Source organism: Peromyscus californicus, unplaced genomic scaffold (genome assembly GCF_007827085.1).
Source record: "Peromyscus californicus insignis strain IS unplaced genomic scaffold, ASM782708v3 Scaffold_22__1_contigs__length_63687245, whole genome shotgun sequence".
In the NCBI taxonomy this organism is placed as follows: Eukaryota; Metazoa; Chordata; class Mammalia; order Rodentia; family Cricetidae; genus Peromyscus; species Peromyscus californicus.
In genome coordinates, this window is record NW_026294525.1 from 26,032,651 (window position 1) to 26,046,463 (window position 13,813).

General features: G+C 42.0%; 1 protein-coding gene across 1 annotated transcript in view; it reads right to left on the minus strand.

The window, feature by feature from the left end:
* Positions 1–905: 905 nt before the first annotated feature.
* Positions 906–13,813, minus strand: part of Ect2l (epithelial cell transforming 2 like) — an 85,215-nt gene continuing 72,307 nt past the window's right edge. Inside the window, 6 exon segments of the mRNA XM_052751111.1 lie at positions 906–3,457; positions 5,214–5,386; positions 10,528–10,616; positions 12,287–12,352; positions 13,413–13,569; positions 13,665–13,738. Of these exon segments, the coding sequence (XP_052607071.1) occupies positions 3,333–3,457; positions 5,214–5,386; positions 10,528–10,616; positions 12,287–12,352; positions 13,413–13,569; positions 13,665–13,738 (684 nt within the window). The 3' untranslated portion in view covers positions 906–3,332.

Sequence of the window (13,813 nt, forward strand, 5' to 3'; positions counted from 1 at the left end):
ACATCACTGCTCTTTGCATGACTGAGGTGCTAACTCTAACCAGAGTGATACATGGGCCAGGATCCTGCTTCAGTTGGTGAATGCTTGTCTTGCAAGGAAGAGGACCTAAGTTTAATTCACAGAACCCAGTTGTTTGTTTGAATTTTTTAAAGCCAGGCATGATGGTGTGCTTGTAATCCCAGCACTGGGAAGCTAGACAGATAGGTCCCTTGGGTTCTGGGGCCAGTGAAAGACCCAATCTTTAAAAAAAAAATGTAGAATATGCCTGAAGAATGACACCCAGGGCTGTCCTCTGATCCATCATAACAGAATCTGAAGCTTGTTTTATTTGTTTGTTTGTTTATTTTTCAAGAGGATTTTTCTGTGTAACAGCTGTGTCTGTCCTAGATCTCGCTTTGTAGCCCAGGCTGGCCTCGAACTCACAGAGATCCACCTGCCTCTGCCTCCTGAGTGCTAGGATTAAAGGTGTGCATGACAACCACCAGGCTGAGAATTGTAATTTTTACACTAATAAGAAAATACAATATGCCGGGCGGTGGTGGCACACACCTTTAATCCCAGTACTTGGGAGGCAGGCAGATCTCTGTGAGTTCGAGGCCAGCCTGGGCTACAGAGTAAGTTCCAGGAAAGGCACAAAGCTACACAGAGAAACCCTGTCTCGAAAAACCAAAAAAAAAAAAAAAAAGAAAAGAAAAAGAAAAATAAAAGAAATATGGTTCTCAAATAGGTCCTAGGACTCATTCTCTCTTTCTACCGGGCAGTGGTGGCACATGCCTTTAATCCCAGCACTTGGGAGGCAGAGGCAGGTGGATCTCTGTGAGTTCAAGGCCAGCCTGGTCTACAAAGCAAGTTCCAGGAAAGGCGCAAAGCTACGCAGAGAAACCCTGTCTCAAAAAACCAAAAAAAAAAAAAAAAAAAAAATACAATATTTAATTTCTATATATTTTAGCCATAATTTAAACTTTCAAGAATTGGGAATTAAAGTTTCATTTTTGAAATATATTTCAGTAGCCTGAGTTTACAATTCTACACTGTACCAATGGATTCAATTACCATAACACAACAGTGGACAAACCATGTCTACTAACAACAAAGTAGACAACAACATAATCCCAGCATACAACTTTCACCAATCAATCATTTAACTATGCAAAAAGAATTCTTTTTTTATTCACCTAAAGTTTATTACAGGTGCTTGCTTTTTTTTTTCCCCACTAGATTTCCATTATTTTTTTATTTTTTATTTACTTATTTTTAAGCCAGGGTCTCTATCCCTGGCTGTCCCAGAACTCTGTATAGACCAGGTTGGCCTCAAACTCAGAGATCTTCCTGCTTTTGCCTCCAAAGTGTTGGGATTAAAGGCATGCCTGGCTACTTACTTCTTTTAGTTTTTGAGATTATGATATATCATTTTCCCATTTCCTCCTTCCAAACTTGCCCATAAACCCCTCCTTGCTCTCTTTTAAATTCATGGCCTCTTTTTTGTTACACATTGTTATATGTGTATACATATATGTATATACAATCATATTCCTAAATACAGTCTGCTCAGTCTGTAAATGTTATTTCTTTGCCTATTTTCAGGACTGACCAGTTGGTATTGGATATCTAATCGTTGCTATGTTCCCCGAGGAAGACTGTTTCTTCCACTCTCCGCACGCCATGGTTGTCTATAGTTCTTTGTGTGGGGTTGAGGTCTGATCATTCACCCATCCATATTGGCTTTTCTATTGTAGCTGTCCTTGTTCAGCTCATGTTTAAATAGTCATGTTGGTGAGACATGGAGGTAGCTCCTGACATTATTAGGAGACAAAGTCTCACAGAAAACTTCCTAGTCCTCTGGCTTTCACAATCCCCACCTCCCAACCCTGCCTCCCAAAATGTTTCCTGAGCCTTAGGTTCTGGGAATGTCTTGTAGATGAATCCACTGGGACTGAGTTCCATAAATCCGCTCTTTGATTGGTTGTGGTTTTCTGCAATGATCTGTTTGTTGCAAAGAAAGCTTTCCTTATTGAGGGATGAGGAACACACTAACCTGTGACTAAAAGGAAAATATTTAGAATGAGTTGGGGATTATGCTGGTTTAGTAAAGTGGTGGGGGCAGGTTCTCCTCTGAGATCCATGACTTCACTAGCCCTGAGTAGTTGGCTAGGTTTCCAGTACCAGGCCTGATTTTCTTCTTGTTGAGATGGTCTTAAGTCCAATTATAGAGCTGTTGGTACCCCCAGGTATACATGCCACAACTTCACTCTTTGGTTAGCATGCCATGCTGGTCATTGTAGTTCATAGACATCATAGCTAGCTAGGACTGTTGGTTGCTCCCCTCCTGTTGGAAGCTTACATGGCACCTTTTGGGTGCCTTGAAAGCTAGTCCTTAGGGAGGAGTCTTAAGCCCATTCCATTTCAGGAGTCTCTGGGCCTTGATTCTGAAGTACAACAATTTCCGTTAATTTTTACGGATTATTCTAATTTTTATGGGTGTGTGTGTTTTGCATGTATCTCTGTGTACTGCATCCATACCTGGTACCCATGGAGGCCAGAGAGAGTATCAGTTTCCCTAGAACTGGAGTTTCAGGTTATAATCTACCATGTAGGTTCCAGGAATTAAGTCTGGGCCCTCTGGAAGAACAGCCAGTGCTCTTAACCAATGAGCTATATCTCCAGTCCCATTCATTCATTTTGTTACTTAAAAATTACATTTTCCCACCACTGCATTTCTAATAGTATTGTTTAAAAAAAATGTTAAGGTTATTTGGAAGATACAAGAATTTGATCTTAAAGCAAAAAGTAAGAATTATAGAAAACAAACAAAACTCGCCAAACTTTTTAGTACTTTGAAATGGCATATTCTAATGTCTTTCAAAGAGGCACATTCACATTGTTTGACAAGTGCTTGAGAAAGCTGCTATTTCTATTTCTCAGACATATCCTTAAAATCATTAATTGCTTCATGAAAAAGTTGATTGGTGAATCCCAAAATTCAAGTATTTTTCTAGAATGCTCATGAAAGAAACGTTCATTCTGATTTTTCACTACTCATTTTTAAAAACCTACACGTTTTTTCTCATTGCTCATCATGTCAAATTGTTTTAAATAATGCTTATGCGCAGTAGCTACCGAAAGATGTGGTTCAAAATTTTAGACTTGTTCTTAGACACTTCACATAGTTTAATCATGCATTTTAAAAGTTGAAAGGAACCTCACAGATGGTCCTAGCTCATCCATCTCCTCAGCATCCATGACTGATCCCTCTGTTTCTCACTAGATGTTCTGAAGCAGAAAACATGGCATATGAATTTCCAAGAACCTTCTTGTCTGTTTTGAATCTAGTCTTACTTCATACTGCTTCTGATTGTAGTTTGGAGTATAGACAACCAAAGGAATTTATCATCCACCACCTCAGTAGCACAGATCCATTCACGTTTTGGACCTTGAAGAATGAATGCATTCTTGACATCTGTGAAAACATTTGAGATACATTATTTTTTTTCATCTATTGAAAGTATACCACTTACTGATTTTGACTGTATTTATAGTTACGTAACTCATCATTGCCTGATTAAGGAACATCTTTCTTTTTACCTGCTTAGTTTACTTCACTTAAACATACTGTTCTCTGTGTTCATCAGTGATCTCACATATGGCAAGGTTTTCTTCATGGCTAAGCAATACTGCACCTGAGCTACACTAATGTTTAATTTTCAAAGGCAATAATCAAAAAATGTTTTAAGTTCAAAACTTGAGTGGCTAATCTTAGAATTAGCCTATAGTCAAGAATTCAAAGTGAGTACAAATATAATTTAGAAGATTGTCTTCTAAGCAAAATTGAAACATCATTAAAAATCCTATCTTTATCATTATTTGTCAGTTATTTTGAAGACCAGATGATAGATAATGTGAAGCCCTTTAACCCCTTGTTTCAGTACCTCTAGAAAGAACTGGAGTCAGTAAAAGCTCTTTCTTTCCTGGTGGCTGTGGAGAGGCTAGACTTGGAATTGCCTTAGCATGAATGGCACAGCCAGCTGTGGTCTTATGCCTGTGCCCTTGTGTAAGCGCAGCTGCAGATGGCAGTGGGAGGAACTGAAGAGAAGAAAAGTGCCCGGTACTACCCGTACTCGGTGGTTAAAGGTGGAGCGAGACTCGGGAGTCAAAAGCGTAAGTAAGGTCTTGGTTCCTGCTTTAAGCTGAGGTCCTGTCTACACACGGGGTAAGTATTGCAGTGAGAAATGTTACCTTGCAGTTACCTGTCCTAACAGAGATGTAGGAAAGAGACAGATGGTGTGAAGCTTGAGAAATAGAGGAGGTACAGTATGCAACGGTAGAAATCAGCACCACCCGTTTCAGTTGGTTCTTTAATGACGTGCTGTTTTTATTGGAGTTGCAAACCAATGGTTAGTTACTAAGCACACTTTGTAAACACTGGCTCTTTTAGAGAGGAACTAGCTAATTGCTAATTTAAGGAAGAAAAGGACACTCAAGTCTGGAATAACAACTTACTCCTAGCAGAATAGGAAAAATGATAGAGGGCTGGGACTGTAGCTCAGTGGGGTACATGCGTAATATGTATGAAGCTCTAGATTCTATCTCCAGTAGTGCCACTAATGGGGAGGGAGGGGTAGGTGGGTGGGTGGGTGGGTGGATGGATGGATAGATGGATGGATGGATGGATAGATAGATGGAGATAGATAGATAGATAGATAGATAGATAGATAGATAGATAGATAGATAGATATAGATATAGATGGTTAGTCTGTCTATCTATCTATCTATCTATCTATCTCCAGTACTGCCAATAATGGTGATAGGTAGGTAGGTAGGTAGGTAGGTTATCTCCAGTAGTGCCACTAATGGTGATAGATAGATGGGTGGATGGATAGATGGATGGATGATAGGTAGGTAGGTAGACAGACAGACAGATACCTGAAATAGCAGCTCAAGCCTGTAGCATCTTCAGAAAGTGTAAGACAGTTTCACAGAAGCCCTCAGGATGATGTGGCCCTTGCCTACCTCTGTGACTAAAAGTTGGTTTCTGTTGTCCAAGGTATGTTTCGGATATTGCCAACTTTTGTTTCTTCAGAGGCAAGTTAATGAAATCTTAGTATTGGTAATTGTTCACAAACTAGCCAATTGCTCCAGCCTTTCCCCTACTTGGATATTTTTATAGTTAATGAGTTTGGTATGAGATAGCTTTTCTCATGAAAGAAAATACATACATTTGGAGTCTGGAATGTCTTCTACGAGTATCCTGGGAAGGGCCACTGATGCAATGAACTGGTAGGTTGTTTTAGAAGTCCTTTCAAATGGAGTATGAGATGTGCCCCGGCTGGTAACAAGCAGTGCATCATTGAAGAGGAAGAGGCTGAGATCTCGGGTCTCTTCGTAGAGCCTGTTAGAGTGGAGAGAAGAGCTGTTTTCATGGGTATGCATCCTGTTGATCAGTTAACCGTCTTTAAATTGATACACCTATGATTAAGACCGTATTCCACTACAGACCTTTTGTGTAATTCATGCAATCCTTGGTAAAGTGGTCCTGCATCTTCTCTCAGACCAATAATGTAGGCCATCAAGGTACCTGATAGAATTATTTGATCTCATCCATTAGACAAGTATTTCATAATGTGAAAAACATCAACAGTGAGGACTGGAAAGATGGCCTGATAGAATTATTTGATCTCATCCATTAGACAAGTATTTCATAATGTGAAAAACATCAACAGTGAGGACTGGAAAGATGGCTCAGGTTAAGAGCATGTGTTGCTGTTGCAGAGGACTGGGGTTCCATTCCCAGCAACCAAATGGTGGTTCACAGCCATTGTGACCCCAGTTATAGGCAACCAACGCTGCCTTCTGACCTCCGCCGGCACCAAGCCACACATGATGCACATGGAGCAGAAGCACGTAGAGGAATGAACCCAGCTGCTTGTCTAAATGAGCATTGACTCTTCCCTCCTTCCCTCCTTTAGTAAATGAAGTCGGTCATGACTTCTCATCACTTCCGTCAAGTTTGGTGTGCTGCATGTATTTGGGTGACTGAGAACCATATGGGTTTGCTTAGTTTCAGCTAAGATTGACACATCGGGTAGGGAAATATAAGGGAATGTTGTGAGTGGAGGCATCCATTGGAAACCTGGGGGACCCATTAGAAATCAGGCATCCAGTAGAGACCTGGGGGAGAACCATTTAACTATTGGTTAGAAATTAATTTCTTACTCCATTTGGAGAGAAATTGAAAGGGAGGTAGCTCAATAGCTTTATCCATATGAAAAATAAAAAGTGAATTGTTCTTTGTGTTTATTGACATTGCCAAAAATGGTCAGCTGTAGGCAAAGAGCAGACTTTGGTGTGCTTTGTACCTCATCTATGACCCTCTGATTTTTGCTTTTAGCTAGGTTGCTGGATGATTCTTTGCATATAATCAAAATCTTTACATGAGCTGTTATAGATGTCAGGGTTTACAGTGAGAAGCAGTTTGTCAAATGGTTTATTTTTGTGAAGGAGTTCTATATTGTGTACAAAACTTGATGTAGTTCATTATAATTCACTTTGTAATGACTGATATTATATATATACATATATATATATGTATATATACATGTATATATACATATACACACACATACATATGCTGACCTGAGTTACCAGGATATTGTCATATTAGACTTTCTATGCATATTGGGGTCTGTACATTTCTGGCAAGCCTCTAGTGACTCCAGTTCCACAGATCCAGCCAGGCTTTGAGAAGTAGGACATATAAGTCATTTTAGTTACATCTGTGCCTAAGAGCTGGACCAAAGACTGGATCAGAGTTAGGAAATTTCAGGTAGAGAACACTTTAGGCTCATTTTAGATGCTTGGGTATGCAGGTAATAAAAACAGTGGTCATCAAGTACTAGAGTCAGCTCTTGCATGTAAACATTTCCTCCTTTCTATGGTTATGATCTATGCTGCTGTGAGTGGGTTGCTTCACATTTACTTCTATTTGCGGGGGGGGGGGGGGGCGCTTTAGATCAAGTTGATGGGGTACTCTCAAAATGATAGGGCAGAACTAGGAAGAAAGGAGAGAGAAAGCCAGAAAGGGTGATCAACCACATGTAGGAAAAGGCCGCTTTCGCTAGGTAAAGAATTGGACCATGTTGTTTCCCGGGGGATGGGGAAAGGTTTTGCACATAGCCGATAAGAACAATTCTCTTTTTCTATATAAGTTTAGAAAAATGTAAAAAAAAAAAAAAAAAAAAGGCTTTATGATAGGAAAGAAGCTTCCAGGGTGCTCTGAAGAAATGCCATTGAAACATGCTTGCTTGAGTACTAAATGTTGGGCTCTCCCCGTTAGAATGGACAAGGTTGAGTGACAGGAGCTGCGAGAGAGAGTCCTTGTGTAACCAGAGAGGCTCAGAGAAAGGAGAGCGCTGCACACTACTGGAGTGTGGCCACTCAAGGACATGGAGGAGGAACTTCTTACGCGTGTGTGTCTGATTGGCGTTCACCCCTCGGGGCTCTAACAAGTCCCTTCACAAACTCACCACGAGCTCTCCAAGTTCTCTAAACGAGCGAATCAAGTAATTCCACCTGTAATACTGATGCAATGAGCAGCCAGTAGTTTAGACAGTAGTCTGTCTTCCACTCCAGGGACCCACCAGACTGTCACCGAGCTGAGAAGACACTCTTTCTTGACTGGGGCACAAGAGTGGCAGGCATGGCCATTCAGAAATATGACCCTAGAGTTCTTAACAAGGTCTTTAACAAAAGCCTGCCCCCATGGGGTTCTTTTAGCAGCCTGGGAAAAGGGGCTTCTTATTCACTCCAATCCCCACAGCCTTCCTATCACTTAGAGGAGTGGAGGCCACCTGTAATCCCAGTCCTTGGGAGAGCTAAGGCAGGAGGACATCCACAAGTTAGAGACCAGCCTGGGCCACAGTGATGAGAGAACTGCAGAATGTGTCCCTCCTCTCACATCTTTCTACCGCACCAGTAGGACAACTGTAGGATACAGTAGACAAAAACACAAGGCTTAGACGCTGAGGAAGGAGTCTTGGGGTGGAAAGATGGTTCAGAGGACCTGGATTTGGTTCCCAGCATCCACATGTAGCTCCTGTAACTCCAGTTCCTAGAGGATCTGACACCCTCTTCTAGCTTCCATGGACACCAGGCACACACATTGTCCATATGCATACACGCAGGCAGCACACTCAGTATCTTTTATTTTTAGGAGTCTTTAAGACTAGGCCTGGACAAAACAAGGCCATGAGGGGAAATGGCAGCCTTTCACTAACAACAATAAGCCTAGCCTAAGTAGGGGGCATGAAACCTCACACCAAAAAGGCTTGTTTTTGTTTGTCCGTGTTTTTCTAGCTTTCAGTAAGTGTTGAGTGCTGAGAGGCAAAAGGCAGAGAGAAGAGAGGGCAAGCAAGCATCAGAACCACAGTTGAATGTGGTGAAATTTTGAAACATTCAAATTAGGAATTTAACCATGGTTAATATGTTAAGAAATCTAAAAGGGAAAAAAATGGACAAAGCAGAAGAAAACTGGGTAATAGAGTAATAGAAACTCCTACAGAGTCAAAGGAAATGGTGAAAATAAAATACATTGTAACAAAGAATCCCATTGGTGGGCATATGGGGAGACAGCAGCTGAGTTAGGAATGGCAAGCTGGAAGGTGTGTGAGGAGAAAAGTCTGAAACTGAGAAACAGGAACAGACTGAGGTTGGAGAGAAGAGAATATCTAAACAAAAGGCCAGTCGAAAAACAAAACATACATGTCATGGGAATACCAGGTAAGGAAGAGAGAGAAGAACAGGAGAAATCCTCCAAGGAAGTTTGCTTAGAGGATGGAGAGATGTCTCAGTGGTTGTCTGCTGTTCTTCCAGAGGACATGAGTTCACTTCCCAGCACCCACACCATGGCTCATTACTGCCTGTGACTCCAGCTCCCGGGGATCAAACACCCTTATCTGACCTCTGTACCCAAACTCACATGTGTATATCCCCACAGAGATACATGCAAACCATAGTCCAAGAAAGCTCCAAAAATAAACAGACTAAATCTCTACACTTAGGCATAAGGCACCACTCCATCAGAAACTCAAGGACAAACGACTACAAAGAACAACAAAAATCTAGATGAACAAGGATAAGAACTGCTGTGGGCTTCTCTTCGAAACCAACCAAGCAAAAAGAATGGTGTAAAATCCTGAAAGAAAGAAATCACCAACAACCTAAAATTACATAGCCAGCAAAATTTTTCTTCAAACATAATGGACAGTTTCTCAAACCAAAATTAAGGGAACATGTTGCCAGTAGTTAGGTGAAGACATGAAGACTGACTGTTCAAGAAGCAATACATAGAGTAACCCAGCCTGGATTGGCTAGCATGTGCCCACCATGCCAGCTCCTTTAGACTTGTGGGGTCAGAGGGCAGCTTCTTCCCACTACTGCAGCTCTTAACCATTGCTACCACCCAACAGTGCAACAAAAACCAAGAATGCTAAGTCTGTGAGGCAAAAGACACTCTGTTGTGATTTGATTTTTCTCTCTCTGTTTACATTGATTTCCTTGTGTGGGGAGAGGGGTGTGCCTCAGAGCATGTGGGTAGGTCAGAGGAAAACTGCAGAGGTCAGTTCTCTCCTTCCACTGTCAGTCCTGGAGATCGAACTCAGCCTTCTCATGGCCTTCAATTTTCATTCGAGATCTTCCAGGTGGGGACGGAGGTGAAAGGAGTGACCCATCTACCCCACTGCCGTGGCACCTTTTGATCTAGTTTGCTGACATAATCATTGAAATAAAATTATGTGTTGAATAATTTGCCTTTGCCCTCAAGACTGAAAACATTGACCATTTCCTAAGATGGGGAAACTATGGTCTATCACCTGTTTTGTAAATAAAGTTTTATTGGCACATAGCCACAGCTGTTCATTTATATAATGGTACTGTTTATGAATAGAGCACTATTGTGTAGCTGTCTCTGCTACAACAGAAAAGGTCATTGCCATAGAGCTCATTTGGCCAGCAAATTCTAAATATTTGTGCTTAGGACCTTCATAGAAAAACTTGTCCATTCTTGTTCTTAAAAGAGCAACAGGAAGACTAATTTATAGCCTTTGGCATCTTTCCACCTGTTCCTACACTTCTGAGCATTATGAAAAGTAAATATGGTAAAGTCATTTTCAGTGTTAACTTGATCAGGAATCTAAGGATAATAAAATGATCCTCTTGTTTTTTAGCAGAATATTGGTGTGAGCTCCCACAATACTTGGCTCTGATCTCATTAGGAAACTAACCAACCTTGAGAAGGTCTGCTATGGAATTTATAGTCTTGGCAGACACTGTTTTCTCATTCTGCCATCTAGAATGCAAACAAAATGATAAAGTGTTGTACATCACCTGTAGGCATATGCGTGTGACTTTGATTCAGTACAAAGGTTCTCTTGACTGCACACAAGGTCAAGCATTGTACTGAGTGCCAGGGGTGAGCAATAAGCAAGACAATTTCTGCTTTGAAGGTGTCCATAGCCTCGGCCAGCTGCTGCTCACCTTAAAGAGAAGTCCATTGTCTCACCACAGCAATGAAGTTGAACTACATCTTGGATCCTAATCAGGTATCTGTTTACTTCTGATAGGGTCTATAAAATAAAAAGTAGGATGTACGATTATTTGAAATCCCATTAGTGCAGAACTGTTGTACATCCCAGAGCAGGCAGATGTTGACTAGAACTTAGTGCAGGTGTAGAAAAACCTGTCTTTTCTTACTTTATAATACAAGCTTCCTTTAGCAAACCAAAGTGACAACGAAAACAATATTTGAGACTGTCAGTTTTTTTAAAGCTTTCGAGATATTTTCTTTGACACTTTTCCTACTGTCAAAAAACAAAGTTAGGGAGGGGATAAAAGGACTGTCGAGAAAAAGGGGCAGATGAATTAGTAGCATTAAGACGTAGGCCCATGCATTGCTCTGGCCATGGGGATGCCTTCTCAGTGTGCACAGAAACCCCAAAGATGAAGTTCTGTGAGTTGTAAGAATCATACTTTTGCAGTCCAGTTAATCACACTGCTCTTTCCGTACCAAGACATGAAGAAGGAAATTAGGACAAAACTACTCCCTCCTCCTTCTCCAGTTTGACCAAGTAAAAGTACCTCCAATTAATCAATACTTTCATCATCTATCCCAAGCTCCTGCTGAACGTTAGACACCAGAAAACAAGGCAAAGCTCGCACATGGTGGGGCGCCCAGTGTGTGAAGGGGTGAGTGCAGGGCCATATGACAGGGCTGTTCATAGGGAGGATATGGAACACCAAGGAAAAGCTTCCAGCCGGAGACCAAGGAGACTTAGATAAGATCATGATTGATCTCATTTTCAATGTGTGTGTGTGTGTGTGTGTGTGTGTGTGTGTGTGTGGTGTGTATGTGTGTGTGTGTGTGGTGTGTATGTGTGTGTGTGTGTGTGTGTGGTGTGTGAGCACACACAAAGGGCAGAAGGACAACGGTTGTCCTGCTCTGTTGCTCTGTCTTCTTCCCTTCAGACAAGGTCTCTTGGGAAACCTGGAGCTGAACTGGCAGCCAGCTAGCCCCAGCAATTCTGTCTCCTCCCTCAGCACTAGAGTTAAAGGTGTCTGCCTGTGGTCTCCCTGGTGTTTTACATAAGTGCTGGAGACTTGAACTCAAGTCAGCATGCCTTTGGAGCAAGAGTTCTTACCCACTGAGGCATCTCCACAGCCCCTGACCTAATTTTTAAAGGGCTAATAGCACTTATCCAGTGAAATAGGAAAGGAAGACAGTTTCAAAGAAGAAAGCGTATCTTCAAAGAGCAATGGCAAGAGGGTACGTTATTAAAGAATGGAGAGTATGTATGGTGGGTGCCATGGGTGGTAGGGGAGTCAGAAGATGAAGGCGAACAGACAGGTTTACAGAGGGATAGATAGCTAACAAGTTCCAGTGTGTGGACGTCTTCAGTGCACTGAACCTTGCACCAAGGACTTTATCAGTCAGACAGAGATCATGTAGAACACATGACCATGCTGTGCTCAACTCACAGGGAGTCCTGATCAGAGTACCACCAAACAAGGAGCTACTTACAACCTTGGAAGAAGATCCCAACCATGGGATAGGGCCCAACTCACATACGAATTGTCTAATGCAGGTAACGGATATGTTAGTTACATGGAAGCCTGCAGTGCTTGGCAGTAAACAGCATCCCACGAAACTTAGCCGCCACAGGATCTGCATGTCTCTTCTTGCCAGTGACAAGGTTATACTCATGAGTGTGAGATGCAGCAAAAATATCAGCGTACGTACAGGGCACCCCGAGATGATCGTCTGTACATCGGACAGCTGCTCTTTCATGTTGATGTTTTCCTTTATCTAGAACACAAGGTTATATTGGGCAAACAAAGGACATGACATTCTTATTAATATGTTGTGACACCTGGTAAAGAGCTTGGTACTTTATAAAAATAACAATTTTCTGGACCCAGTGTTTTAATAACAGAAAAAGTCATTTCAGGGTATGATGTGCTTACACAGTATATAGGGAATAATGACTGCTTTAGTTACTGAGTCAGTAAAGTGACTTGATAGCTTAAAAACAAACTTTGGAAGCAAAAGATTTTACATTTTGGCTCTTTTCTTATCTATACAAATCCAAATTTTATATACTTTCACACTAGAAGAGGTGGTACTGGGGCTGTGACTCGGTGACAGAGTGCTGTGGATGATTGATTGATAAAATGCTGATTGGCCAGTAGCCAGTCAGGAAGTATAGACAGGACGAAGAGAGAATTCTGGGAACAGGAGGGCTGAGGCAGAGAGACACTGCCAGTCGCCATGATGTAAGTACCAGTAAGCCACAAGCCACGTGGCAAGGTATAGATGAATAGAAATGGGTTAATTTAAGGTGTAAGAACAGCTAGCCAGAAGCCTGAGCCATTAGGCCATACAGTTTGTAAATACTATAAGTCTGTCTCTGTGTGTATACTTGAGTCTGAGGGCCGTGGGAGCTGGGCAGGAACAGGATAGCTTCAGCTACAACAGAGTGCTTGCCTAGTATGCACAAAGCCCTGGGGTTGAGTCCAAGCAGTACATTGCCTAGGAATACTGGGGAATGTCTGCAATCCCAGTGCTCCAGAAATGAGGGAGACAGGAGGATCAGAAGTTCAGGGTGATCAAGTTCAAGCTAATCCGGGACACATTAGACCCTGTTTAAAACGAAGTGTGCGGGGAGCACTGTGACCGTACAGTTTTCTGGAAACATTGTCTCACCCTGTTTGGCTTGGAATAGATGCCTTTTATGTCCAAAATGTGTGAAATAGGACTTTGGATTTAACTTTAAAAGGGGAAAAGAGGACATCCTGGGTCTTCAAGAGAGACCACCACAAGAGCACAGAAACATTCTGAAGGGTACACATGAATATCGGCAACCCACCTGCTCTATGTAGTCTTCATATTTCTTGATTTGATCAATTGCAGTGGTCAGGTCCCCACGGTCTGTATGTCCTGCGGGAGTATGGAGTCTCAGAGCATAGAGCAGGTGAATATATTCTCCAAATCTCTGGGATGGGTACAGAAGCAGCTCTGGCAGGCTGTACAGGGCATAGGGTAGGGTGCCCTGGTTAGTACTTTTGATCATGGAGAATCTGCCCTTGAGTGCCCAGCTGTGCTCTCCCTAGAAACTCACCTCAGCATTCTGGTAACAATGGTCTTATCATGCCTCTTCAAGAAAGCTCGGAATGCTGGGGTCATTTCTCTGCACTAAAAGGTGAGAATTACGTTGTCAAATCTTTGCTCTGTCAGAGAGTTATAAAGCCTTGTGTTCCACCAGCAAGT